We start from the raw sequence: 25,267 nt of genomic DNA on the forward strand, positions 1-25,267 counted from the left end.
TTGACGTTGATTTGTTTGCATGCTTCATGTGCACTTGATGTATAATGTAAATTAAAAAAAATAAAAGTTATTGTAACAACCCCACATCAAGGTCAAAATAAATAAAAACTCCCCTCCTGAACCCCCAAGAATTTACTGCTCACCTTGTTAATACACTCCATTTGTCTGTGTTGCTTCTATAAATCGATAGATTAATATTTTAACCATTTTATTCAAATATGATTGTGTCTATTTGCAACGTAAAATGAGGTGTTTTCAGAAATGACACTACAACATAAAAGCTTTTGAAATGTTTTTCTTTAAAAGAAATATAAAGAATTATAAACACTTCATAAAATATCAAACCCTTTAAAATAATACTAATATATATATATATATATATATAAATAAAGTGAACATGAACTTCCGGTCTTCACGTTCTACTCTTCCCCACAGATAAGGCCCCGCCCCGGATAGAAACGTAACAAGACGTATGTGATTCTCTGCGGAAGTGAAAGACGACGACAGAGACAGAAACAAATAAGTTGTTTATTAAGCTTGGCACATCTGTTCCGGTAAGTTTTTATGGATGTATGTATCAGAATAACTTGAATATTACTTCTTAGGTGCCCACTAGTGCGTTTTAATATTTATATTTTTTAGGAAGCTCGCGTCTAGGTAGTGAACGATGACAGAAGAGAGCAAAGCTAACAAAGCTAAGGCTAGCACATAAGCTGGTCTGACATTTCATGCGCAGGTCTTAAGTTTTCTGTGTTCATAACGAACGTTTATTGTATTTATTGATATTTAATATCAAATAATATTTAAGAGTTAAGTGGGTTTGAAGTGTGTCACTTGAGTTGGCCTTGCTACATTTTCACTGTGTTCAGCTCGAGCTAACAGATTTACTTCTTTGGCGGCTGATACAGAGCTCTTCTGGCATTTTTATATCGTGTGCTATGTTTGTTTTTGGGTAACACTGTGAAGTCATTCTATTGGAAAGTGTTAGTCAGACTCACATGATCGCATGACTCACTGGTAATGACGTAAGGTCGTCTGTAAGAGTTGGTTTCGATTAAGAATTTTCTCATCTTTCGAACCTTCCTGTCAACAGGTAGTCAACAGTAACGATGTTAGGCGGAGGATTTAAAGCAGAGAGACTAAGAGTGAACCTCCGACTGGTTATCAACCGACTTAAACTTTTGGAGAAGAAGAAAAGTGAGTCCAGGAATAATAATAACAATGTCGATGCACGCAGCGCACCTGTGTTCTTCTCTAATGACACATTACTTTCCCACCCCAAATCACTTCATTTAAATCAAAAGCTGAACTTGCACAGAAGGCAAGGAAGGAGATTGCTGATTATCTGTCAGCTGGAAAAGATGAGCGGGCCAGGATTCGTGTGGAGCATATCATCAGAGAGGACTACCTGGTAGAAGCCATGGAGATCCTGGAGGTTTACTGTGACCTGCTATTGGCTCGCTTTGGTCTCATTCAGTCAATGAAGTAAGTTCTGAAACAATGGACTTTACCGTTGTCATGAAGGATTAGCCCTAATGTATACTAGTCTTTACAGTCTGCAGTGAACCCTTTTACCTGCAAAGATTTAGCATTAGCTTGTTTCCAATCTCTTTTAGGGAACTGGATCCAGGCTTGCAGGAACCAGTGTCCACCCTAATTTGGGCAGCACCTCGTCTGCAGTCTGAAGTGTCCGAACTAAAAATTGTAAGTGCTTTAAAATATAAATGTATGTTATTTGTATTCATATACTGCTGATTAAGCTGATGAAATATGACAAATTAAGAAAATACAAAATTACAATTGTGCAAAACAAAACAACTTTTTCACAAATAAAACTCTCTGTTTCAGGTGTCCGAACAGCTATGTGCAAAATACAGCAAAGAGTATGGTAAGCTGTGCAGGACCAACCAGATTGGCACTGTCAGTGACAGGGTAAGACCCAAGTTGCAGGATAAGCTGCTAAACTCTATCCTTTGGAAAATCTGATCAAAAATGTACAAACCATAGCCTAGAAACATTTACATTTATTATCTGTTGTGTTTTTAGTTGATTCACAAACTCAGTGTAGAGGCCCCTCCCAAGATCTTGGTGGAACGCTATCTTATCGAGATAGCCAAGAATTACAATGTACCATATGAATCTGATGCCATGGTCCGGGTGAGTATTTAGGAACTGTTTCAGACTGAATTAAAAAAAAATTATACATCTGTGTGTAAATATTTATGAATGCATTTAGTTACATTTGTATTCCTTCTCTGCTGCCATTATCAGCCTGAAGTGTGTCCTGGAGAAGAGGCAGACCTGATTGATGTGGACACTGACAAGAAGCATGGGGGTGGAGGTGGTGGTGGTGGTGGTGGAGGTGGTTTCTCTGCACCACCTGCTGCTAATATGCAAATGCCCATGCCCATGCCCATGCCTATGCCTATGGGATTCAATTATCCAGCACCCAAAGGAGCTGTAAGCACTTATAAGTAATACCTGCAGAAGTTAGAACAGAAAATGTGTTACCTTTTGCTCACAGTAATATTTAAAACACACTTTTTACATTTTGGGGTATTGAAGATGCTAGTTGTTGTTGACTTAATTGCCCTACAATATGGGTCATTTTGAACCCAGATGCTGTCAGCTGTGACATTAACACATGTGCTTGACTGTTTTTATTTTACTACAGGCACCGTTTAATGCACCTGTTGGAACCTATGGCAACTTCCAGCACCAAATGAGCGGAGGGCAGCCCCCACAGTTGCCCTCTTCTCCTCCCACATATGAGTCTGTAAGTGACTGAACCCTTGCCACCCATGCCCTCTTCCTGTTCCAACAGATGGACAGACCGACAGGGCAGGGCAACAATCAGGGAAGAGCAGTTTATTCCGCTTGCTTGTAGTTTTTCCTGTTGACAACTCTATGCTATTCATCAGCACGGGCACAAGTTTTTGCTTTATCTGCTTAGAAAGCATTGTCTTTAATACTTCACCTATCTACTAACCATAATAAGAGAAAATTAAAGTTGCATTGAAGTTCATTAAATGCATTTTGGAGATGCTGAGGCTAGTAGTGTTTTAAGTTCTTTAGGTGATGGTTTTCTTTGAAAGTCCCTGCGGTTTCCCCTCTTTCTCCAGTTTTTGTTTATTTGTTTGTGATTGCCGCATTATCAAATGTGATGTATGTTGCGCTCAAACTACTAATATACTAACTCGCAGAATAATTAAATTTATTTCAGTGGGGAAATGACAACGTCCTGATATATCATGTCTTTGTTTCAGATTGATGACCTAACTGACACGCCCTCTGTTCATTCCCAGGCTGTAGGTGAGTCCCAGTGTAAAAAGAGCACTTTTGTCCTTTATCTGAGCTAAGTTGACACATTCACAGAAATTAAAATATTCACTTTATTTAAGATTGATGCTGCTTAAAATAGCCTTTCTCATCGAACAAAGAAAATAAAAATACTAATACTTATTACAAGTTTTCTTTGCTGTGAAAGCCCTATTTCACCAATAACCTTGAGTTGTTTGTACTCTCTCTAGGTCCTGGACCCTCTCCTTTTGAAAACAACGCTTTCCCAGAGCTCCCCTCTGTTCCTGACACACTCCCCACATCTTCCTACGGTGGCGCCAGCACCAACACGGAAGACATCGATTTTGATGATTTAACAAGGCGGTTTGAGGAGCTGAAGAAGAAGACTTAATTGTTCTGCCCCAGGTTCACACACCTGCACACATGAGTCCACACAAACACACACACACACACACACACACACACACAAATACAAGGGTGTGTGTGTTTTAAAAGATCAGAATAGGAATCAATAGGGTTGTAGGTTCTTAATAAGATTTAGATACAGAACTTTTTCTCTTCAAGCTGAAATAATTATATACAAACACACCAACAGAATATATTCTTACCTTGTTTATATAAATATGTCCTGATTGATCATTGCACAGCTGCTCCTTCCACACGGTCATTTATCAAAAATGTTTTTTGTAGTTGTAGGAACTACTTTGTGCTTTTTTTGCCTATAAGTTACATTTTACAGTCTTGTTGATCTTTTCTTCATTTAAAAATCAGAATGGTATCCCGTTTCCTTATGTCAGTGTTTTGCACCATTACACTATTTTTAACTTTGGATTTTTCGTTTGACTTACCGTACACTTATCGCTATTGCCTTTATTCTGCTTTAAACGTGCTGTTTCCTTGTGATTATCGGTTTTGTCTGTGTCTTGGTTTTGGCTCAGACCTGTTAGACCAGTTTCACTGGCCTCCCCAGTTTGGTAGAAAGTTGGCCTTCACATTGACAAAGACTTGCATCTTGTTTCCAGTCTGACGGCAGTCTATAGAAAGCGTCAAATAAATGTGAGCCATTTTTAGTGGTTTCAATGGTTGTGTGGGTAAGCTCCTCTCACAGGTGGTGGATGAGCTTTGAGTGACACCAAGATACTTTTCTAATTTTCTGACTGGTAGGAAGGGGTGTGAGTGCGTGAAAAATATGTACTATAACCAAATTGCAATCATTAAGAAGGACATATTAGTGGGATAATTATACTGTACAGTCAAAATGAGGATCTGAGAATCAATTTGTTTGCCTTTTGAATATAAGTTTTAACAGAAACTCAGTATATTTAAGTGTCTTTTTTCCGCAAGAACAAGCAACGCAACGACATGATTAAACGTGATTGAAGTGAACAAAATGAAATACACGTTGACCACAGAAAACCTGTGTTTGTCCTTGGCTCACTCTGACGTGTGTCTTCGTACTGAATTTGCCTTAGTTCACATCTTTTGAGAGATGCCTTGTCAGTCGTCATGAGAACAATACCTTATCCATTGTTAAAATCTGAACTTTGAAACCCTTAAGTTTTCTAAAGTCAGGTGGTTTAAAAGTCTGACATGTCGGCAGAAGTTGGAAGAGAAATTAAGAAAGAGGAGATTTGTTTCAGACATGAGACATTCTGGTGTAACCTAATCACCCAGTTTGCATTGGAAATGAATGAAGAAGAAAGCTTTTCTCGTGGTCAACAAACACGTAAAAGTGTCCAGTATTGTCAGAGTAAACGGCAAAGAGAGATTAACACTACACTACTGTGATCTGCTCACTGTCTTTTCTACTCAGACTGTTCTTAAATACTTAAATACACCTCAATACACAAAAGTGTATTGGCTCAACGTTTTTTCAATGTATTGCAAAAAAATATTAACTGAATAAAATGATATTTGGAACTGGAAACTTTGGTTTTTGTACTAGGAATATCCCCGTCACTCAAATTCTGAGCAGAAATTTTCTCTTTACCTTCTTTTACTAGATATTTTATGTTTAAAATTAAGCTGATAATATATTATTGTTCTGCGTTAGTTATAATAAACTCATAATAAATTTACTACCAAGAAACAAATATATAAATAACTGTACTTTAAACAATCAGTAGACCTAAAACAAAACAAAAAACCCGAAATATGTCTGTACCTCCTCCATTACCTTCGCTTGCCACTAGGGGTCCAAGTAGTCCCACTGCTAAAGACCGTAAACATTGTAACATTGTTGTTACATTGTTGTTATTTTATTCGTCGACTTACTTTCAGCATTACATTTTGTGTTCCTCGAACAATCTCATATTATTGGACTATGAATTAAATCAACATATTTATTGTATATCTTAGGTGTACATTGATTCTCTTGTTCAACCCACAGCAGTACATTATTAAAATCAATCTTAAGTTTTCATCTTTAACTGGCACTTTATGACACGTTGACTATGCATTTATACCATAAACAGTATACCATCACAATCCATGTGACAGCAAATAGATACAATACATTTTCTTAGGTATTGATATTTCAAGACCATTTCTATTTTTATTTTATTTGACTAATATGATACACTACATTGTAGTACATTCAGAAAGATTTATTCACAGAAATCCAAAATACTTGCCATAAGTATGTATATATGTGTACACATTCCTTCAAAATATTATTGTTTAATTTTGAATTGAAATAAAATATGAATAATAATTAACTCTAATCTAGTTGATTTTTACTTCCAGTTGGTACTCTTCTTTGGTGACGTCCTGATCTTGTGCTTTCATGTCTCTGTCTATGACTGTCACAAAGAGGAAGGGTCCTGAGTTGGTCGTTTGACAGTGTGTTGTCTAACTGTTAGGTGTCCTGCACGTCGTCTCATTGGAAGGAACAAAAAAATAAAAGCAAAAGTCAGATGATGATGATGATGATGGTGATGATAACGATTGCATTATGAGATCTAGCTGCAGGTGGGCTGGGAGTCTGAGGGCTGGGAGTCAGTTTTTACATCTAAGAGCTCCATTTTATTTGACTGTTGCTGGTATTCAGACCTGAGCGCACCAATGCCTACATATATCAGTAAAATGTATCAGTAAAAAGCACATCCACACACAAACAAAATCTGCTAAAAGTATTAATCAGCCTGACATATTTTATAAATCACATTTATAAACTACAAGAGCAATATGTTTGAACTTGACTATCATTTTCTCATACACATCATTACACATTTGTATGTTCGCAAAGAGTTAAATTAATGTTAGGTGAAAAGCGTGTTGAAGAAGTGACGGCTCGTTATTGGAGCAGCTACGGTGGAAGAAATGTGTTGTCCAGATAAATGAAGCTTCTTTACAGCGTTTCTCTTCCAGAATACAACCTACATCGCTCTTTTTGCTCTGTTGAATCAAAGAGAAAGTGCAGTCGGTCATGCAAGATTTTTACGTTGAGTTGTCAAAGCAACAAAACACAGGACACAACATGGACAGGGAATAACGTTCTTACCAAGCAGCACTTGTTCCACTTCCTCCGTCTCCTCAACAGAAACGGGTTTCAACAGCAGAGCAAAAAACACAGCAACACCTATCACCTGCATCATTAAACAGCCAACAATATATATATGTTTTTAAAATCTTGTTTAACTGTGATTGCTCAATTTTAAAAGGTCAACATTTTGAAATCGATGCAAACCTTAAGTGGCTGCAGTATAAAGATGCTTTGGAAGAGGGAGAGGCCCAGAGAAATGACCCACTTGATGGACTTATCTCTGCCGTACTGGAAGCCGTACAGCAGGGTGAAGTAAGTGGACACGGCGCTGATGGACAACAACAGGAACCATCCCAGGAACACACACCACCAGGGTAGCCAGCAGCCGTCTGACCTCTTCTTCTGCCTCTTCACAGGAGGTGGGCTGGGCCAGGAAAAGAGAGGCAGACACCAAGTGAGTCCTCGTAATCATATATATCTACGTTTGAGTGGCGTGTAGAACACTGACCAACAGGCTATGTGGCTCGTGTAGACCATCTCAGCCTTTCGCACCAACACATTGGTGACGTTGAGTGCCATCTGGTAGTCTTGAGGAACTGGTACGTTTCTACCGTCCAGCCTCTCCAGGTCCATCAGGAGGTGACAGAGACAGGCCAGGAGGAACCTGCTGCAGTTAACCCAGTGGGGGTCGCTCTCACATTCCCCTGTGACGGGATTACATTCAGACCAGAGCCTAGTTATTGCTGTTCTACAACCTTTGCATCGCTGCTCAGTGCGAGGAAGTATGTAAGTGTTGCTAGAGATTTCATAGCTGTTGAATAAATGGAGGATATTATCTTTTTTTTTCAATGAGCATAACAGAGTAGAGGAAAATGATTAACCCTTGATTGCTCCTGGACCGAATACGCTTAAGTAGCACTTGTTTAGTAGACAAAGTGCAGCACTTGAGTCTTTAAATAAATACGGAAATGAAAAGTAATAGGAACACGATCTTTATGGGCCATTAACTGCATGTTTCACTGCGTGAAAATAATCCTCGCAGCTACTTGAATTCGTAACTAAGTTGTTGCCGTTCAATTTTTTTCTGCGACTATGCTGAGCCGGCTATACTAATGTAAACATTTATTGTCCTACTGAATAGTTTTTTCTGAATAGTTTTTTCAGAGTAAATAATAAATACATACGTGTAACGTACCTTGCATTAGTTGGACGAACAAATTAACATTGTCCAGGGTGTAGCAGAGGTCAGTGATGGACTCCAGACTTGGCACCTCTGAGATTTTGTTCCTAGGACTTTTGCTAACCAAAGACACTACCTCCTCTGTTTCCTAATAGAAATATACAAGAGGCACACAGTGTTGATTTTAACAGTTCTGGTGAGGACTCCGAAGAGACAGGTCTGTAGTGGAGCGAAACACCAAGAGTCTTGAACTGAACCAACTCACCCTCAGAATAGTTGGGATGGTAACTGCATGTGGTTTTATTTTCTTTTGGTCGTCTTTAGGAGTAACTATGCGAGGTTTGATGCTGCGGAAGATGGTTATAATAAGGATGTTGATGGGAAACATGAGGAGACCACTCTGAATCCCCACCATGATCTCCTGCCAGGTGACTTTTAGGGAACCTGATGCCAAAGAAGAAACAGCTAAGTTCCACAGTGTAGTCACACAGGTCCCACATGCAAATGCTGGCCTTACTTTTTCGAAGCAAAAATACTAAAAGGAATGTAATTAAATTCCAAAACCTCTGTTGCTGGCCTTTGCAAAACAAATCTTATTTGACTGACTAAACACCGCCTTCTTGCGGACCATTTGCTTAAAAGTTCATATGTAAGTGGGTTTTGAAATGAAAGTATACAATTTTTGCAGTATTTTGTTTTCGATCAGTTTTATCCATGAGCAAAGAATGGACTTAGATTCATATAGGGCAACAGCTAGAGTCAGGGTCTTTAACTTATGGCAAAGAAATCCCCACAAATTCACCTAAAACAAAAATGACTGTTGAGTTTGGGTCTAGAGAAACGTTCCAGAAAGCAATGTTGATAGCCATGGTGCAGAGGAGCAGGCACATGCAGCAGGAAACTCGCTGTGCACGTGTGAAAGGACTACGTGAGGGAGGATCCACGATGGACACCCAGATGTGTTCATCCCTAAAGCCAGTGGATGTTCTGCTCTGGAAAATATTTCTGACAATGGAAAGGAAAAAAAAACGCAATCATGACAAAAAAAATTGGCAACACAACAACAAGCCGGTGTGAAGTGAAACATTTCTGACCTAAAGCAGGCGATCTCATTGGTCTTTGCTGCATTGAAGGTTTTCTTTGTCATACGATCTCCATGGTCAGAGCTCATCCAACAGTCACAAAAGAAGTGAAACACATGGCGGGTTTGTAGGTCTTGGACTGTCACCTTGTTTATATACCTTTCATGGGCGGGGGGCGGTGGGGGGGACAAAACAGAGTCAATGACTAAAGGTTAACATATCTAGGATGACTCAAATGACTCAAATTCATGACTTAAACTCCAGTACCAGGACGGTCGACCTCCTGAGTTGTCGTGCTGCAGCCTGATGTTGCCTACTTCACCCAGGGGGAAAGCTGTGGCCAGAAGGAACATGTCCACAGATCCTCTCTCAAACACCGGCTTCTCTGGGTCTGTGAGTGTTTGTGTTTCACTCTCACCCTCTGAGCCAATCAGCTTCACCGTTCATTAGGAGCCGAATGTGGGAGAATGGTTAGTGCTAGAGATGTCCGATATTAACTTTTTGCCAATATACCGATATTGTCCAAACACTTAATTTCCGATTCCAATGTAAATGTTTCAGGAACCTACAAGCGACTCCAGCATATTTGGCAAAACCCAGGCATTGCGTCATCGGGTTTTAATTATCGGAGGGTAAACCGATAACGATTCATACGGATATTACATTGTTTTGCTAATATCAGGCTAATAATATTGCTCGGCCGATATTATTGGACATCCCTAGTTAGTCCCCTTGCTATAAAGCAAGACGACCAACAGTTCCAGCTCCAGTATGACCCTCTGAATAGTTGGTTGCGTAGTGGACCTAGACACTGGTGACCTGTCCAGGGCCTAGACCTAGACACTGGTGACCTGTCCAGGGTGTACCATGCCCTAGCTGCTAACTGCTACGATTGGCTGCAGCTCCCTCCACAACCGTGAAAAGGATTAAGTGTTAAATGGTGATGAATGGTGAATGAATGAAGAATCAGAAGACTCTTACATTGGCAGTGGTCCCAGCATTCTTGCGATGACCAGTCTGCACACCAATCAGGTAGTTGTACTGAGCACCAGGGTGGTTGTCCTCCAGCAGGGTGATTTTTCTCTGTGGAGCATTGACACGAGCAGAGTTTGGTTGGTTTCTTTTTTCCCACCGGTGACAGGAAATGCATATGTGTATGTCTTAACGAGAAGGCAACTTCAACAACGTTTTGATGAGCTGCCTACTAATTCTTATATTCCAACTGTGCGAGGACACTGACCTTAGAGCGTGACCTTCTGTCCGCATAGCAGGCCCACAGCAGAGTGACCAGGTAGAGGCCGAAGAAGGCGCAGAGCAAAGCCAGCACCACGTAGTTGTCATTCACTGTAGCAAACAACTCAGCGGTGCGAGCTATGTTCACATAGTTAGGCATCACAAAGAAGGAGCTCCCAAACAGGGTCAGGTGGTTACACAGACAGTGTGTCATGCGTGGGGTGGTCCTGGGTCCCACCTTACATTAGGACAATACATCACTGGTTTATATCCATTTGCGACGCTGCTTAAAAAGGTGTTTTTTTTCTGTCTGGAAACAGATGTTGAGACTCACCATACATCCATCTATTATCCAGTCTTCAATGTCCACCTCCCAGTATAGGCACTTGCTCATAAAAGAATTGATTTCCAAAGTCAAACCTTCTTCCCATGAAGAGTTAAAGAGTCTGGCATCAATACGCCAATTCCCAGTGGTCTGCTTCAACATATCTGGGGTTATCAGCCATCGATAGTCTCCTGACACCAAGGACAGATTAGTTAAAACACTCCTGCACAGTGGTGAAGCTTGGAAGTTTGGCGGTAATAAACCGCTAAGTTACCTTCAGGGGTCAGAATGGTTCTGTGGGTGGCACTTGTGATGTGAGTATTAGACTCATGAGTCAATGTAAGGATGAGTGACACATTTAGGCTGGGCTTCACATTGAAGATAATAGTCATGTTGGGGTCAAAGACAAAGACTGTGGTCACAGAATGTGTGTTTTTCTCCAGTATGACTGTGCTGTTCATCAGCTCGTGAGCGCCTGGTTGAGACATAAAGATCTAGAGATGACAACACCAAAGTGCTGTAAGCAACAGGGAACATGAATAACTGTGGACACACACACACACGCACTGTCATATTGTTTTCACCTCCACCATTTCTGTCAAGTTCTTCAGCTTGATGTCAGTCTCTCCATCGTTAAGGATAACACTGCAAACCACTCCCGTGATGTTCTCATTGGGATGGGGATTATTTCGGAACGTAGCCATCTGAACAAGAGGAGAAACACATTTGATAAATAAACGATGACAACACAAACATACCCCGGTCAGAAATGCGCCGTCCTGGCAATGACAACACAAACCCCGGTCAGAAATGCGCCGTCCTGGCACATTGACTCACCTGAGCGTTGATAGTTTTCTGCTTGCCAATGGCAGTGTGAAGCGCTGAAAAAGAAGGTAACATCACAAACTCCTCTTCTTCCTCTGAACCCAACTGTGCACGACCAATGTGGGGAATACTGTAGCTGTGGAGAAGGAATGTGCAAGTTGAGTTGCGATTAATCGTCGATCTACATAAAACATTGCAGATAATGTTATTTTTAATTGACAAATACACAAAAATGGAAACATTTCATATGTCATTTACGTTGAATACATTTTTACATTGAAAGTGAATACCAACCTGTTTTGATAAATTGTGCCTGTTCGATGCTTGATAACAAACTGCTGTAAAGGGTCTGTACGTAGTAGTTCAGCAACTTTCCGAAAAATTTTGAAAACATGTTCAAACAGATCCTGGGAAGAGAGTGAGGGAGAAAAAGAAGTAGAGACAGAGAGAGAGAGCCTAAACATCACTTGACTTAACTTAAAAACTAAATAGATAGATAGAACTTTTAATCCCTCGGGAAATTAAGGCTGGAGCAGTGCTACGACATAACACCACACAGGAATAGACAAAAAAAAATGAGAGAAGTACAGTAAAATACGGAACAAGAATAGCAGATCCGAACAGATGACACCATGAGAAGAACAGAACCTTCACACTCGAAACCATGACTAGAATATTGTAGATTATAGAATATTGTAGATTGTTATTGTTATCGTGCATTTTCCCATCAGTCCCATCGTGATTTCAGACATACTTTTTTGTTAGGGTTCTCCACAAGGTCACATTTCTTGATTGCCAGGAGGAGGATGGCAGTGCTGCAGTTGATAATTCGACCAATGGTGGCATTGTTTTCTGATGCGAAGGCTTTAGTGAGTTCTTTAGTTCCGTCATACAAGTGCTCAATGAATTTGTCCTGTGAGTTGAAAAACAGACAGACGGATTTTGACACGACTCTCAACAGACAAAGGTGTCAATAATGACAGAATTCTTTGCAAAGCGCTGGTGAACCCACCATGTTCTCGTTGGTTGGTTGCTCCGCTGTTGTTTCCATCACCTGTATTTGATGGTCTGCTTCCTGTAAAACACTCCACTGTTAACACCGGGCAGTTTAATGACCTTATTGTTTATCATAAGGTTTCTTTACAAATGAAAAGGAATTTCTCACTTGAAGAAGTAGAAAAATGTTGTTGATGTAATTTTCCATGTTGTCTACATTCCTCCTGTGTCCTGAAGTTAGATAGTGAGTCAGGGAGTTTTAAAGTTTTATGTTTTTTTCAGTTCAATAATAATCGAGTCTAACTTACGAGATCTGCCTGCCTGACTGGACACGGTTGTGTTCTGCCAAGACAAAATAAACATCATCATAATAACTTGGTCCTTGATGCTTTTGAGAGAAAAAAATTTCATTCTTTGCAGTGTTTTTTTACCTTTGTGTTGGGCGAATCCTGCAAATCTTGAAAAACACAAATGGTGTTTTAACAAACTGTTTATTGTGTTAAAAATTGAAATTTTGAAGGGCAGTTGTATGAAAGAAGTGACGTACTGCGCGTGCAGATGAAGCTTCGGCTGTGGTTGCAGTCTGACGTTAGGTTGAGCTGGAAAGGACTTGGCATCATGTATGTGCAGTTCTGCTCTGAAGCATCACTTTTTTCTGTGTTGGACACAGAGTAAATATTTCTGGGTCAGTACAACATATGAGACTAGACAAAGACAAATGATGGTCTTACAAATCATATGAATGCTTCTATAACAGACTATATAATGAAGCAATCCTAAATATTTATAATATATTCTTTTTCATGTGAAAAAAATCCAGATCTCAGACAGACACTGCATAAAAAGAATTATTTTTACTAACCTCCATCAGACCCTCCCTGCATCCCCTTCCCCAGCCACCATGTGAAGTTTTCACTGTGTCCATTGTTGGTGATGTTCTTTAGGAATATTCTGATCGGGCTGTTCGTGACCTTGAGCAGCTCACCTCCGCGTTTTTCACAACTCTTCCTGGCTTCGGACCAGGTTTGTGTTTCCTTCTCAAACTCAAAACAGACATTCCTGAAAACATGCTCACACTCCGTAGGGTAAATCTTTGCCTCCAACGTTTCAGGTAAAGGTAGAAATCCTGTTAAAATCCACAGGACAGCGAAGGTTGGAAGTATTGTGTCCATGGCCACTGTGAAATACCCAACTGAAAAACAGGGACCAGCGGCTGCACTAACAACACACAGAAGTCACGTCTGTCTCCACATGAAAATTAGAGAAGCGTCTTCAAAAAACACACATAGCATGTGTTCTCAATACATTAGGAAAAGCAGTGTGGGCTCTCAAACAAGATGCAAAGTGATGGAGTCATCGGGTGTCACCAAGGATCACCCAGGATGAACCTTCTATTTGGTTTGTTGATTGATTAGCAAGTGCACATTAGCCTGAAAAGCATTTGAACGATACAATGTTTTCAAAATAAACCATCGGAATGAATTATTTCCTTTTATTATTTGGTTTTTGTTGAGACAGTCTCCATCATGGGTGCAGAGAATTTACACTGGTGTCTTTGAGTTGTTGGACAACCATGAGTGTTAAAACACACAGAACTTTGCCATAGAAGAACATTTTCAGTCAGTTTTATGATGAGACTTCTTTCATGGCCGTGGTCCTTTGAATATATATTATGACGCATAATGACCAGACAGAGAGGCCTGTCTGGGAGCTATAATGATCTTTGAATACCAGAGATGATGCCTTTCTTTATGCCTTTTATTGACGATTTGCGGACAACGACGGGGCAGAAAAAAAAACAAAGATGAGGAGACAAGAGAAGTAATAACAGCCGTTCAATTCAGTAGGCTCTAATTGAAAGGCTGTTTCACATCAGTTCCCTCTGTTGTTGCTGAGTCTATGAAGACATTAGAACATTAACTGTTATCTTCAGGTAACAAGTCAATATTAGTTTTTACTTCCAATCGAGTGGTTGCACACAAGACTAAAAATGTTATATTGACAATTTGTGGACAACGACGGGGCAGAAAAAAAAACAAAAAAAACTTCTTGACCAGGCCTAAAGTAACTTGGCTTGTGTTGCTGAGCTCCATTAACCACTACCTTAAAAACAATAAACAATTCACCAACCTTTGCTTGTCTGACATGTATTAAGCATGTTTTGTTTTTGATTAAACGTCACACACTGCAACACTGTGGCCCGAAATGAAGGAAACAGTATATTCCGTATGGCGAAACATCTAAATTCATCATCTAAGTACAGGTGCAGCTTGGCAGCTTTGAGTGTAATACCTAAAACTGTCCTGGTGGTGGCAGCAATATTTCCGCTCAGCGTCTGAGAGAAAGTGCAGCAGAAGAAGTAGCAGCAGCAGTAGCAGCAGTATCCGCGTGTTTGTGTAACATGTTATGAAGTTCATTCAGTTGTGTGTCCTCTGAAATGATATATTTAACCCATGGCTGGACAGCTAAAGGTAAATGAATACTCGTCCCTCTGTAATGATTCAGCTTCTGTCTCAGAAAAAAAGGTTAAGACATAAAACAATGAAAGGAAAGAGAGAGAAATTCCTGCCTTCTTCCTTGGCTCTAAACCAAAGACGTTCCAGGCAGTAACGCTGTGATTTGACTGTATGTAAAATGTCTTATTGGTTTGCATGTGAAGGGAGTGCAAGGTTGTACGTTTTAAACCCAAATCTATCACCTATCAATCTTCACGCATCAAAAATGATCAATTCTCGTGTTTTCTGTCAACAGAAGTTAAAAGATGCCGTCAAGATCATCAGCTCAGGTAGCCTTCTGTTTGCGTCCTACCTGACGGTGGTGGGAGATGAACGTTTCTACTCCAACCAACTTATGCCTTTGCTGCAGAGGATTGTGGGAGCGGAAACTGCTCATATTTTAGCAGTGAAAATGATTGGTCTGGGTGTTGTTCCCCTGAATCGCTACCAGGACCCTGCCTCACTGGTAATTGTGCCTTTCACCACTGTTTTTATCTTAAATGGCCTCATGTGTCCTTATTCTTGGGCGACGATGACAGTCAGTCTAACTCATCACAGGTTAGAAGCTACTTCTTTCCCTGATGTCTGCTGACCAGCAGCAGTGACAGTACTGTGTTATTCTCAGTCAACATACACTGAGGAAAATTAAAGATAAGACAGAACGGCAAAAAAAGAAAACAGGCATAGGAGGAACAAGAACAATACATTTTATGTTATGCTTTTTGATGTTACCATTAAAAGAATGTTAAACTGATCAGACTGAAAATCAGGCTAATCATTTACAAAAACAGTCTTTGACAGGAGAGACTTGTTTGATTACATGTGTTCTACACATGCTGATGGTCCACAGCCTGTGTAATACATTTAGACATATTTCTGTGTGACATATTTAGTCTTTGTGATTGGTCATGAATGCACAAAAAAATGTACAGGATGAAGTACCGTACCACACTGATGGGGGGCAGTGACTTGTGGTGAGGTTCATGACTGACACTGCTGAGTCCCATAGCAGGTTCATGTAGCTGAATTAATCAGTTTGAAAAAAAAAGCAATCTGAAAAGAAAATAAACCTACTGATCTGGTCACTATGTATTGAATTCTTCATATGAAAAATTAGAAACATTGTCGAAACACACATTGGTCCTGGTATGGATACTTAAATGTTGGTGTCGTGACAGCCTTGTAGAGGATCTGAGGCTTAAAAATTAAAAACAAACAAAAAGCTGGACCTTTGACTTAATTGGCTGTCAGGTGGCTAAAATAACAAATATATAATATATCTATGTTTACCTATCTTCAGATGTATATTTCCCATTAACCATTATAATCTTTCAGCAGTGTTGTTTATTTACGATGTTTCCCCACTCTTTCTTCTTGTTCTGTTTTTACACAAACGCGCTCCCACACTAGCATCAAAACATCAATATTATAATCTTTCAGCAACGCTCCCACACTAGCATCAAAACATCAACAGTCATTTCTTAAAAAAAAAAATAGAAAAACGAAAACTCTTTTGTTCTGTCTTTGTGTGTCATTAGGAAGTGAAGGTTCTGGGACTCAAGTTCAAAAACCCTGTTGGCATTGCAGCAGGCTTTGACAAACACGGGGAGGCCGTAGATGGTTTATATAAAATTGGCTTTGGCTTTGTCGAAGTGGGAACAATCACTCCGAAACCACAGGATGGGAATCCAAGACCGCGAGTGTTTCGACTTACCTCAGATCAGGCCATAATTAACAGGTAAGCCCAAGAAAAGCTCAATCTTTGTCAATACTTCTGCTGTACTTTTTTGTTCTCTAGGTGAAGTACATCATCTGTAGTCTGTGCTTTAAGTTGTATTAATAATGTTTTGTTCAAGCTTTTTAAAACAGTCAATCACTTGCAGAGTCTGTCCTGCCTGAGTTAAAATTGTGTTCCTTTCTGTAGTGTTTTTTTTTGTTGAACACTGCAACATTTATCTTGTTTTTTTTCTACCTTATTCGTGTACAGATATGGTTTCAACAGCTGTGGTTTGGCTGGAGCTCAGCAGAGGCTGAAGGGCAGAGAGGAAACGCAACACAAACTGAGTGAAGGTTTGAGGATACTTTTTTTTTTTTTTAAATAATTTTGTTATTAACAAAACTGGGGTAACTTCCATTCCCTTCAATAATGTGTAATTTCAGCTGTGTTGTATTGTTGAAGTTTATCATTTATGTACAGTTATTAATGATCATTTATTGTTTTTATTACTGTTCTTGTTAAATGTTCTGGTGTCTGCTGTTTGTTTTGTTTTTTTGCATATTCAATGTGAATTGTAATTTTCTATAATGTTAAGTACTGTCTGTTCCTATGTACATTCTTGAGAGGTGTTGTAGGTGTATTGAAAATTGCTCTGAGCCGCTGCTTTTCTGACCCCAGAATCAGCCTTTGTTCTGCCTGACTCAGACTGAGTCCGTGACTGTGTCTGATTATGCTATTGTGTTTTTTTTTCTTTCTTTGTGTGTTGGCATGTTTGTGTTTACAGTAGGCCTCCCCCTGGGCATCAACCTGGGGAAGAACAAACTGTCCCAGGACGCAGGGGCGGATTACTTGGAGGGGGTGAGAGCACTGGGGACACTGGCGGACTACCTGGTGGTTAACGTCAGCAGTCCAAATACTCCTGGTCTACGTGATCTGCAGGGCAAAACTGCGCTCCAGCAACTCCTTCATTCGGTACACGTGTTTAATTAATTCCTGTGATAAAACGCAACTGTGTTTACAAAGAAGCTAAACTGATGTTTCTTTCATCATTGCAACAACAAAATTAAACGAATACCATAGAGGAAAAAAAAAGCACAGATCAAAAACCAAATATTGCAAAACTAATATTCTTTTCTTTGATAGATGGTTTAGGGGATGTTTTATGGAAATACTGAAAATTCCACATATTTTTTATTATGTTTTGATGAGCCAAATTAAAGATGAATTGAAAATATAATTCAAAACATATATTGATGTTGAATATGGTCAATACCGAGATATACTTTACATTTTCCAGCCCCCAAAAAAGGGTTCTTCCTTCTTATTTGATATCCTTATTTTCTATCACTTTGCTCAGGTGTTAAAGGAGCGTAACGCCCTGAAGGTAGAACACAAACCTCCAGTCCTGGTCAAGATCGCCCCCGACCTCAGTGCACAGGACAAACAAGACATTGCTGAGGTTGTTGTTGAGGTTTGAGGCATTTCTGTCTTTAATATTTAACATTGCATTGTAATTATTTATATTGAAAGTATGCTATTATTAATGTTAGCTGCATTTTTTAAATTGGCAATGAAAAACGTATTCCCAAATCTACAAAGTTTCTGTTTTTCTTCAAGGCAAAGTCAGTGAATTAAGAAAATGGAAAAAAAAAAGTCAGTTCTGTGTTTTGCGTCATTAAATGGCTACAATCAAATTTGACCTTTGTTTTTTTTGCTCCTCCCTAACGCGTCGTCATGACTTCAGTGATTTTTTTTTTTTTTTAAGAACTAGTTTTCTTCTTATCTGATTGAGAAGATCACTATAGAATGGTAAAGGCGTCAGGGTGGAAAGCTAAAGGATGGCATTTAGCAGCACTTTGGCTGTCACCTAGCAACAGTGCACAGTCATCTGTATGAGTCAAAAGCCCTTCACTCACACACCCTTTACCTGCCCATCAATGTTCTGTGTTTGATCCTTCTTGCATGGGCAGCTGGGGGTGGACGGTTTGATGGTTTCTAACACCACAGTGTCCCGACCAGAGACGCTCCAGGATCCTAACAAGGCAGAGGTTGGTGGGTTGAGTGGACAACCTCTGAAAGACCTTTCCACAAACACAGTACGAGAGATGTACTCACTCACCAAAGGTATGAAATCAGATGGAAGATTTTATTGGAAGATTTCCAAAAAAATACGTTCTTTGACATTTTTTTGACATGCATTTCCGATATTTTGTAGGTAAAATACCAATCATAGGCATTGGAGGCATTGCTTGTGGGCGTGATGCTATGGATAAGATTCGAGCTGGCGCTTCATTGGTTCAGCTGTACACCGCGTTCACCTATCAGGGCCCACCTGTTGTGACAAAGATAAAGCGGGAACTAGAGCAAATTCTCAAGTGAGTATGGGTGGAGATCCAAATGTACACAGTTGGAAAGACAATGTTTGACAATTCGCATTGGTTGAAATAAAAATAAATTGTGCATCAAGGTGTAAGGAGTAGGCTGCATTATCTTAAAAAGTCAATGGTCATACCATGACACTACACACTGGTACGGTAGGTGGCGGTATGCGCCAAAAGCCATTCGTTGTGACCTGCTATTAAACCCTCCCTACTTAGCCTATGTGACATTCAGGTTTTTAAACAGAACGTGGGAAGAACTTCATCCACAGACAGTATTTTACACAGTATTTTCCGTAAAGAAACAAACTCTTTTCAGTTAATTTTTTTTTTACATTTTTTTGTTGTTTAATATATTGACAGTTGTAAAGAAACGAACTCTTTTCAGTTAAATTTTTTTTTTTAAATTTTTTTTGTTGTTTAATATATTGACAGTTAGTGAGGTAAATAAGACCCGACCAGTTTTGCTCCTCAATAAGAAGATAAATGGTGATTTGAAGTATTTCTGTAAAAAAATGTCCTTTTTTTTTCTATTCTGCTATTTAAGATAACAATTTCAGTGAATGAGGTACACAAGAACATTTCAAACGGTACTTGTATTTTTATTTTTTGCATAGTTCTTACAAATAAAGGATCATTGTATTTGGTCAGAATTTGTGTGGAGCTCAATTTGTTAAAGAAAACTCGATAAAATCGTACTATGGACAAGAAATCGCGGGGTTATCGTTACTATACTTTACTTTAACTCATTAACTGGATAATTGTCAGTGTTTTATCATCCTGTAGGTCTGTTACAAACATTTCTTAACGGTGCATTATTACTTTTCAGGGATGAAGGTTTTAGCAGCGTGTCGGAGGCCATAGGAGCAGATCACAGAAGATCAGATGGAGGTGACTTTTAAAAAACATTCTGTTCAAAATGGTGGTGATTGTGCACACGGGGAGACACGGAATGGACAAGACTATCTGTGACTGCATACTGAACTGGGCTGTCTCTCACTCATGGTCCTTCCTACTGTCCTGTTAAAACACAAAATCTTAGTCTGTCTTTCCTGCATAAATATGTTGAGATGTGCTGTGAATACATCTCTCTGTTTTGTTTTTTTAAAGTGCACATTGAGACCATTGTTTGTATAAATATAGTCGTCTATTTTGTTTTTGTTGTGCTTCAAATAAGTTTTATCTGAAAATATTGATGAAAGAAAACTTAAACAGATACTCAGGTTAATGTTGTATGAACGAAACCAACAGGAAATCAAATATGAAATAATGTTCAAAAAGTGTGTTCAACAATGCGTCTCCTGATGAGGGGACACCAGACGATGAGTCATACAGTTTCTTCCTCTGTCCTGTCCTGTCCGGTCAGATAGTTCGATCCCGTTCAGCCTTTTCAAATCAATCCGTTTCTTCTCGCCGAAGGCCAGAAAATACTGTGATGTTTAACATTCAACATAACGAGGCCGACTTTGAAGACGTCACTTTCATTTCACGCTTATTAGCTTCCTCCGTCCTGCCATCAAACAAGCTAATCTCCTGTCAAACGCCATATCTTTTCTGTTAAAGTGGCTGGAGATTTTTTTTTTTTTACATCCGTCAGATTTTAGTGGGCTGGTTTGATGTTAATAAATGTATAGTAACGGCATGTGACAACTGGTGTCGTTTCCACAAAAATAAACGCCCAAAAATTTTGATTTTTCTTTTTCTTTTTGACAATTAATACATCACTGCTGTAACTCCAGGTTAAACTCAGTATTTCAGCTTTTATTTTACCAGGAAAAAAAAAAGTGACTTTTTTTTCGCTAACATCTATTTTTTAAAGCCATTTAAATTCACTAGCTAACAGTCCCTGAACTGAGCCAAGAGAGTTCAAGTCCAGTCACCTCCTCACCGTTTTCTGACACGGAGAACAAACTGATTTGTGATTTGAATCCTAAAGTCAGTATTGACGATATTCTTAGAACAATTCTATTTAATGTAACCATGGACAACAACAACAACAAACATGATTTATTTTTTTGCGATAAAGACATTGTTTCAGGATACGGTTTGGTTTATCAATACTTTTCTTGAAATGATTTTAGAGGCATTAGTACATTACATGCTGTAAAACACTTAAAGGCGGTGGTTTGCATCAGTCCTTCAGCCTCCTTGTTCTTTCACATCTCTCTTTACTCTCAACTATGCAAATAAGAGCAGAGAGTGATGTCAAGATGAGGATGACACTGACAAAAGATCCAGTATTCTTTTTTATTTTCCTCTTTTTTTTTTGTTGGATTAGACGTGGGCACTAAAAGTGTGAAGTGCTGTCTCCCACCTGTGGGTCTCTGCAGCCTCCGGCTCTAGCCACAGGTGTGAAACATCTCTACATCGGAAAGCATAGCGTAGCCTTGTCAATGAAATGGAAACAACAAAACAGTTTTGAAGTAGAAAATGTCTTTGTTGTATTTCAAGGAGAAGTGGTTGTAGATGAATGATCTGTTTATGATGTATTTTTATACAGAACACAGATTTACGAACAGAGGGAAAAAAAAAGTTTGCTTGCTTTGGAAATCTTCGCTGCTGTTTATCCTGAGCAAATATATATGAAAACAAGTAGTGGGACAATATATATGTATATATATGTGTATATTTGTATGCATATATGTGTATATATGTATGCATATTTATATGTATATGCATATATATGTATATATGTATGTACATGTATGTATATATGTATCTGTATATATTTATAAATATATGCATATATATGTATATATGTATGTATATATGCAGTCCGAGTCATATATGTATTGGGGGTTCATTAACCCGACTTGGATACAGAAAGGAGTCAATGGCCAAAAAAGTTTAGGAACCGCTGTTGTAAAACATATATCAGAACTCTCAATACAATAATTTAAAAGCCCTCTAATACCATATTTCCTGTTGTCACTTTGTCTTTGTTCAACAGCAGTTTGATCAGTCCATCAGCAGCCTGTTTGATGCCTTACATCACTGTGGAAAAAAAACAACCAGTCCGAGCTGTGCATCTGTTCCATACGTGATCACAGCCTTTATCAGCCCAAAACAGCGTTACGGAAGTCTTTCAAGGCATCAAGGTATAATTTGACCCTGTGAGTGGTTGAATGCTTTGCTTTTTCTGTGTTTACACAAGATGAGTCAAAGATTCAGCACACAATATAGATGAGAACCGTATGACCTCCGGTTGTTGTGTCTTCTCTGTTTCCAAAACCACCCCCCCCCCCCTGTTCTCCCAGGCATCTTTGTCTTTGCCACAGGTGATCGACGAGTTTTATTTGGTCTGACACACAACTGTTTTGCCTTAAGAGATTGGACAAAGACAGATAATTAAAAATTAATTCATGAAATGTTACGGGGCAGGATAAAAAAAAAGCAGGGCAGACAAACAAACACACATGACCTCGCTGAGGAGGTGTCCACGGCCAACAGAATGTTTGTGCATGTGTGTTATGTGCCGTGGTGTAACTATAGTGATGCAGAGTGTAGGAGGAGAAAACACTTTTGTCCAGTGTTGGCCCTTGAAACTAACGTCAGAGAGTAATTACATCAGTCACTCCAACTGCGGAGGTTTGTGAAGTTAAGGCTTTAGTTGAAGCGAGAAGCAGTTGAAATACAAGACGTGCACGTCTCTGCCCGTCTGTCTGTTTTTTGTTTTTTTTCTTTCTGTGCTGTCTTTAAGGTTTAGTCCACTGAGACACAGCCCTGAGACATTTGACCACATTTAAATGTTTCTGACTGACAAATTCTGACATCAGTGTGTTTACTAACTTGCAAATGAACCTTTCTAACCTGCCTGTAGAGTGTGTGTGTGTGTGTGTGTGCTCCCACAAGTATCAATAATAGTGGCTAGTTACCAACGTTGTTCTCTTTTTGGTCACATCTGGTGGTTCCGGAGTTCAGCAGTTTCTGCCTGCCTTACAAGCAGCGTGTCCTGGATTCAATTCCGAGAAGTGTGAGATCAATGAAGCTCAAATTATTAATTGATAAAACAGTTTAAATCTCAATATCCTGACCAATAATTTTTGATTTCACACCTTTCCAAATCATTTCTTTCAGATGAGCTCCTAAAATTTAAATAGTAAAGTAAAGAATTCTATTACTGGTGAACTCCTTTTCACTTTTCCTCTTCCTTTTTTTAGTTGCATCGATAAAGTTACATTACTGCCCTCTACTGGGCACATTTACCGTATTCAGTTCTGGAACGTCCCTATAAGTTATTAAAAAAAACCTGGAAAAATACATTTGAATTATATATCACGTCACATTTCCCAAAATGAATGAAATATGGTATTTTTTTATAACCAGCTCATTCTGAAATTGTAAGTTTGTATTCTTAATGATCGGATATTCTGGTTGAGACAGATTTAAAGTTTTTAAACTGTCGGATTTTTAATTAAAGAATTTGAACAGGAACAGGGAGTAAGATGTAACCTGCAGCTCGAGGGAAAATTGAAGAGTTGTTGAGAGTGAATATATAACACTTAAATATACTGTATGTGACCAGCACTGACAACGTGCTGAGTTTATGAATATATTCCAGTCAGAAACCAGATGATATTTCTGGTTAGTTCTTTCTTTCTCACATATATATATATACATATATACAAACGTGCTGAGTTTATGAGTATATTCCAGTCAGAAATCAGATGATATATATACGTATATATATATATATATATATATATATGCTTACTTTGCTCTGACATTTTAAAAGCTTTTGTGTGATGTCCTCTGGATGACACTTAAGACAGATTACATCACTTACTATGCATTGACACATTTTTGGCACTTAGCTATGTCGTGACTCATTGTCCAATTATCAATATTTTGCTTAACAACAAAATATTTCTGTTTCATGACATTAACATACTTTTGACATCTTTAAAATTTTGCAAGCCATTTTCTGTTGGTTTCCCACAAAACAGTTATTGTTAGTACTTAAAATCAGACTAGGAAAAATACTCAACAACATGATTATCATCATCTTTATTTTTGCTTTATTTTCCCCCTGATGCAGTTGCTGAAATATAATTTCATTTATAACTTACTTGCGAACTATTAAATGAATCTAGTTACATTACGCGACATTGCCAAAGCTCAAAGACACATTCACACAAGGAAAATAAACAGGCACAGAATTATTACTTTGGATTACTAAAATGCTTCACATGAAGTCTTTATTGTGGTATCCATTAAATTAATTCACACTGAATAATCACAGACAGATCAGTAACATAGTAAATCATATTAGCCCAGACAAAATAATATGAAATGAAAAATCAGTCAATACTCGTTGTCTGACAATGTATACTGCTGCTGCAGTCCACATTAAAGTGCATATGTAGCATTTCTTATGTTCATGCAGTTTGAAGGCATACCATTTTTTTTGTCCAAATTTGACAGTAACTTTACTTTTTGTGCTAGAACTTCTGCAGACAGCTGAAATCATTCACAGGAAAACAGGGAATCACACAACAAGCATCGAGCACAGAATCCAAACATGCACTTCCAGGGAAAGAAGCTGCTCTTTATAGCACCGGTGGCCACACCGACTGAATGCAGAAAGACCGAAAGAATTTTTTTTTTTTTTGTAGTGAGCACTAAGTGTTTTCATCGAAACTTGGTAGAAAAGTTGTGGTGGTTGGAGTGATGCTCACCAGAGAGTAGGGAAGGAGAGGGAGAGAGAGAGAAGCAAATATCCAATACCAGCTGCTCAACAGTCTGTAAGCTGTCAGAGCCAGGTCCAGCAGCTGCCGACTTCAGCATCAGTTCTAATGGACAAACATCAGAGCGCCCTCATGGTTAAGTGGTTCCCAAGTTAATAAGGTTGTTTCTTCAAAGTCTTTCAAATTACTCTCAAATTAAACCGTGTGGAAAAGAAACAAAACTAATCTGTTAAAAAAAAAAAATCAATCTCCAACTTTGAAATATTTAAAAAAACAATTGAGATGTATAGGTAAAGTACAGTGGGGCCTCGGGATACGGGTTTAATCTGTTCCACAGCAGCACCTGTATCTCGCTGTATCTCACCTGTATTTTTCCCGTTAAAAATAACTAAAAATCAATTCATTTGTTCCAGCCTACAGAAATATACTATTAATTAATTAAATTACCCCCCTCATCTAAACAAAATATTTCATATTATTGTTATAAGAATCGGTAAAATAACCACAGGAGGAACAGTGAGCGTGACAGTGTCAATTGAAAAACTGGAGCTCGGTTGAGGTTATT

General features: G+C 38.8%; 3 protein-coding genes across 11 annotated transcripts; 2 read left to right on the forward strand and 1 right to left on the reverse strand.

Moving 5' to 3' along the window:
• The first annotated feature begins 419 nt into the window (after window positions 1–419).
• On the forward strand, window positions 420–5,227 carry ist1 (IST1 factor associated with ESCRT-III). Of its 2 annotated transcripts, none has more exons than XM_008310013.3 (10): window positions 420–554; window positions 1,094–1,197; window positions 1,305–1,485; window positions 1,617–1,704; window positions 1,849–1,932; window positions 2,047–2,157; window positions 2,272–2,460; window positions 2,675–2,776; window positions 3,267–3,312; window positions 3,531–5,227. In XM_008310013.3, the coding sequence occupies exons 2-10, from the start codon at window positions 1,110–1,112 to the stop codon at window positions 3,689–3,691; spliced, it is 1,050 nt and encodes a 349-aa protein (XP_008308235.1). In that variant the 5' UTR covers window positions 420–554; window positions 1,094–1,109; the 3' UTR covers window positions 3,692–5,227. The 2 variants fall into 2 exon arrangements, with proteins under 2 accessions (XP_008308235.1, XP_008308236.1); XM_008310014.3 differs by having other exon boundaries at window positions 3,306–3,312.
• A 1,738-nt stretch (window positions 5,228–6,965) lies between these two features.
• On the forward strand, window positions 6,966–22,015 carry dhodh (dihydroorotate dehydrogenase). 6 transcript variants are annotated; one of them, XM_025055385.1, is made up of 13 exons: window positions 6,967–7,096; window positions 7,201–7,238; window positions 7,403–7,570; window positions 8,120–8,181; window positions 8,289–8,392; window positions 15,177–15,386; window positions 16,459–16,658; window positions 16,908–16,990; window positions 17,422–17,609; window positions 17,995–18,108; window positions 18,608–18,761; window positions 18,853–19,012; window positions 19,845–20,680. In XM_025055385.1, the coding sequence occupies exons 5-13, from the start codon at window positions 8,378–8,380 to the stop codon at window positions 19,915–19,917; spliced, it is 1,197 nt and encodes a 398-aa protein (XP_024911153.1). In that variant the 5' UTR covers window positions 6,967–7,096; window positions 7,201–7,238; window positions 7,403–7,570; window positions 8,120–8,181; window positions 8,289–8,377; the 3' UTR covers window positions 19,918–20,680. The 6 variants fall into 6 exon arrangements, with proteins under 6 accessions (XP_024911151.1, XP_024911149.1, XP_024911153.1 ...); XM_025055386.1 differs by having other exon boundaries at window positions 7,403–7,566; XM_025055383.1 differs by lacking the exons at window positions 8,120–8,181; window positions 8,289–8,392 and adding an exon at window positions 21,966–22,015 and having other exon boundaries at window positions 6,966–7,096; window positions 7,317–7,570; window positions 19,845–19,906.
• On the reverse strand, window positions 8,267–14,683 carry pkd1l3 (polycystic kidney disease 1-like 3). Of its 3 annotated transcripts, none has more exons than XM_025055379.1 (18): window positions 14,556–14,683; window positions 13,288–13,617; window positions 12,973–13,080; window positions 12,857–12,882; window positions 12,734–12,767; window positions 12,595–12,656; window positions 12,442–12,504; window positions 12,184–12,342; window positions 11,724–11,836; window positions 11,442–11,565; window positions 11,189–11,308; window positions 10,879–11,098; window positions 10,614–10,795; window positions 10,287–10,517; window positions 10,026–10,129; window positions 9,314–9,490; window positions 8,767–9,205; window positions 8,267–8,408 (listed from the first exon to the last, which is right to left on the reverse strand). In XM_025055379.1, the coding sequence occupies exons 1-17, from the start codon at window positions 14,581–14,583 to the stop codon at window positions 8,797–8,799; spliced, it is 2,490 nt and encodes an 829-aa protein (XP_024911147.1). In that variant the 5' UTR covers window positions 14,584–14,683; the 3' UTR covers window positions 8,267–8,408; window positions 8,767–8,796. The 3 variants fall into 3 exon arrangements, with proteins under 3 accessions (XP_024911147.1, XP_024911148.1, XP_024911146.1); XM_025055380.1 differs by having other exon boundaries at window positions 8,385–8,969; window positions 9,059–9,205; XM_025055378.1 differs by having other exon boundaries at window positions 8,385–9,205.
• Window positions 22,016–25,267: the final 3,252 nt, after the last annotated feature.

The sequence above is a fragment of the Cynoglossus semilaevis genome, chromosome 5 (assembly GCF_000523025.1).
Source record: "Cynoglossus semilaevis isolate Cse_v1.0 chromosome 5, Cse_v1.0, whole genome shotgun sequence".
NCBI lineage: Eukaryota > Metazoa > Chordata > Actinopteri > Pleuronectiformes > Cynoglossidae > Cynoglossus > Cynoglossus semilaevis.

Coding starts and splice junctions, on each gene's coding strand:
- pkd1l3 (XM_025055379.1), bottom strand. CDS start 14,583: ATGCTTAATACATGTCAGACAAGCAAAG. Junction 11,309..11,441: donor AGAAAACTATCAACGCTCAG/GTGAGTCAATGT, acceptor CCTCTTGTTCAG/ATGGCTACGTTCCGAAATAA. Junction 11,099..11,188: donor ACTTGACAGAAATGGTGGAG/GTGAAAACAATA, acceptor TGTCATCTCTAG/ATCTTTATGTCTCAACCAGG.
- dhodh (XM_025055381.1), top strand. CDS start 6,981: ATGCAAACCTTAAGTGGCTGCAGTATAAAGATGCTTTGGAAGAGGGAG. Junction 15,387..16,458: donor ACCAGGACCCTGCCTCACTG/GTAATTGTGCCT, acceptor GTGTGTCATTAG/GAAGTGAAGGTTCTGGGACT. Junction 17,610..17,994: donor TCCAGCAACTCCTTCATTCG/GTACACGTGTTT, acceptor CACTTTGCTCAG/GTGTTAAAGGAGCGTAACGC.
- ist1 (XM_008310013.3), top strand. CDS start 1,110: ATGTTAGGCGGAGGATTTAAAGCAGAGAGACTAAGAGTGAACCTCCGA. Junction 1,486..1,616: donor GGTCTCATTCAGTCAATGAA/GTAAGTTCTGAA, acceptor AATCTCTTTTAG/GGAACTGGATCCAGGCTTGC. Junction 1,705..1,848: donor AAGTGTCCGAACTAAAAATT/GTAAGTGCTTTA, acceptor TCTCTGTTTCAG/GTGTCCGAACAGCTATGTGC.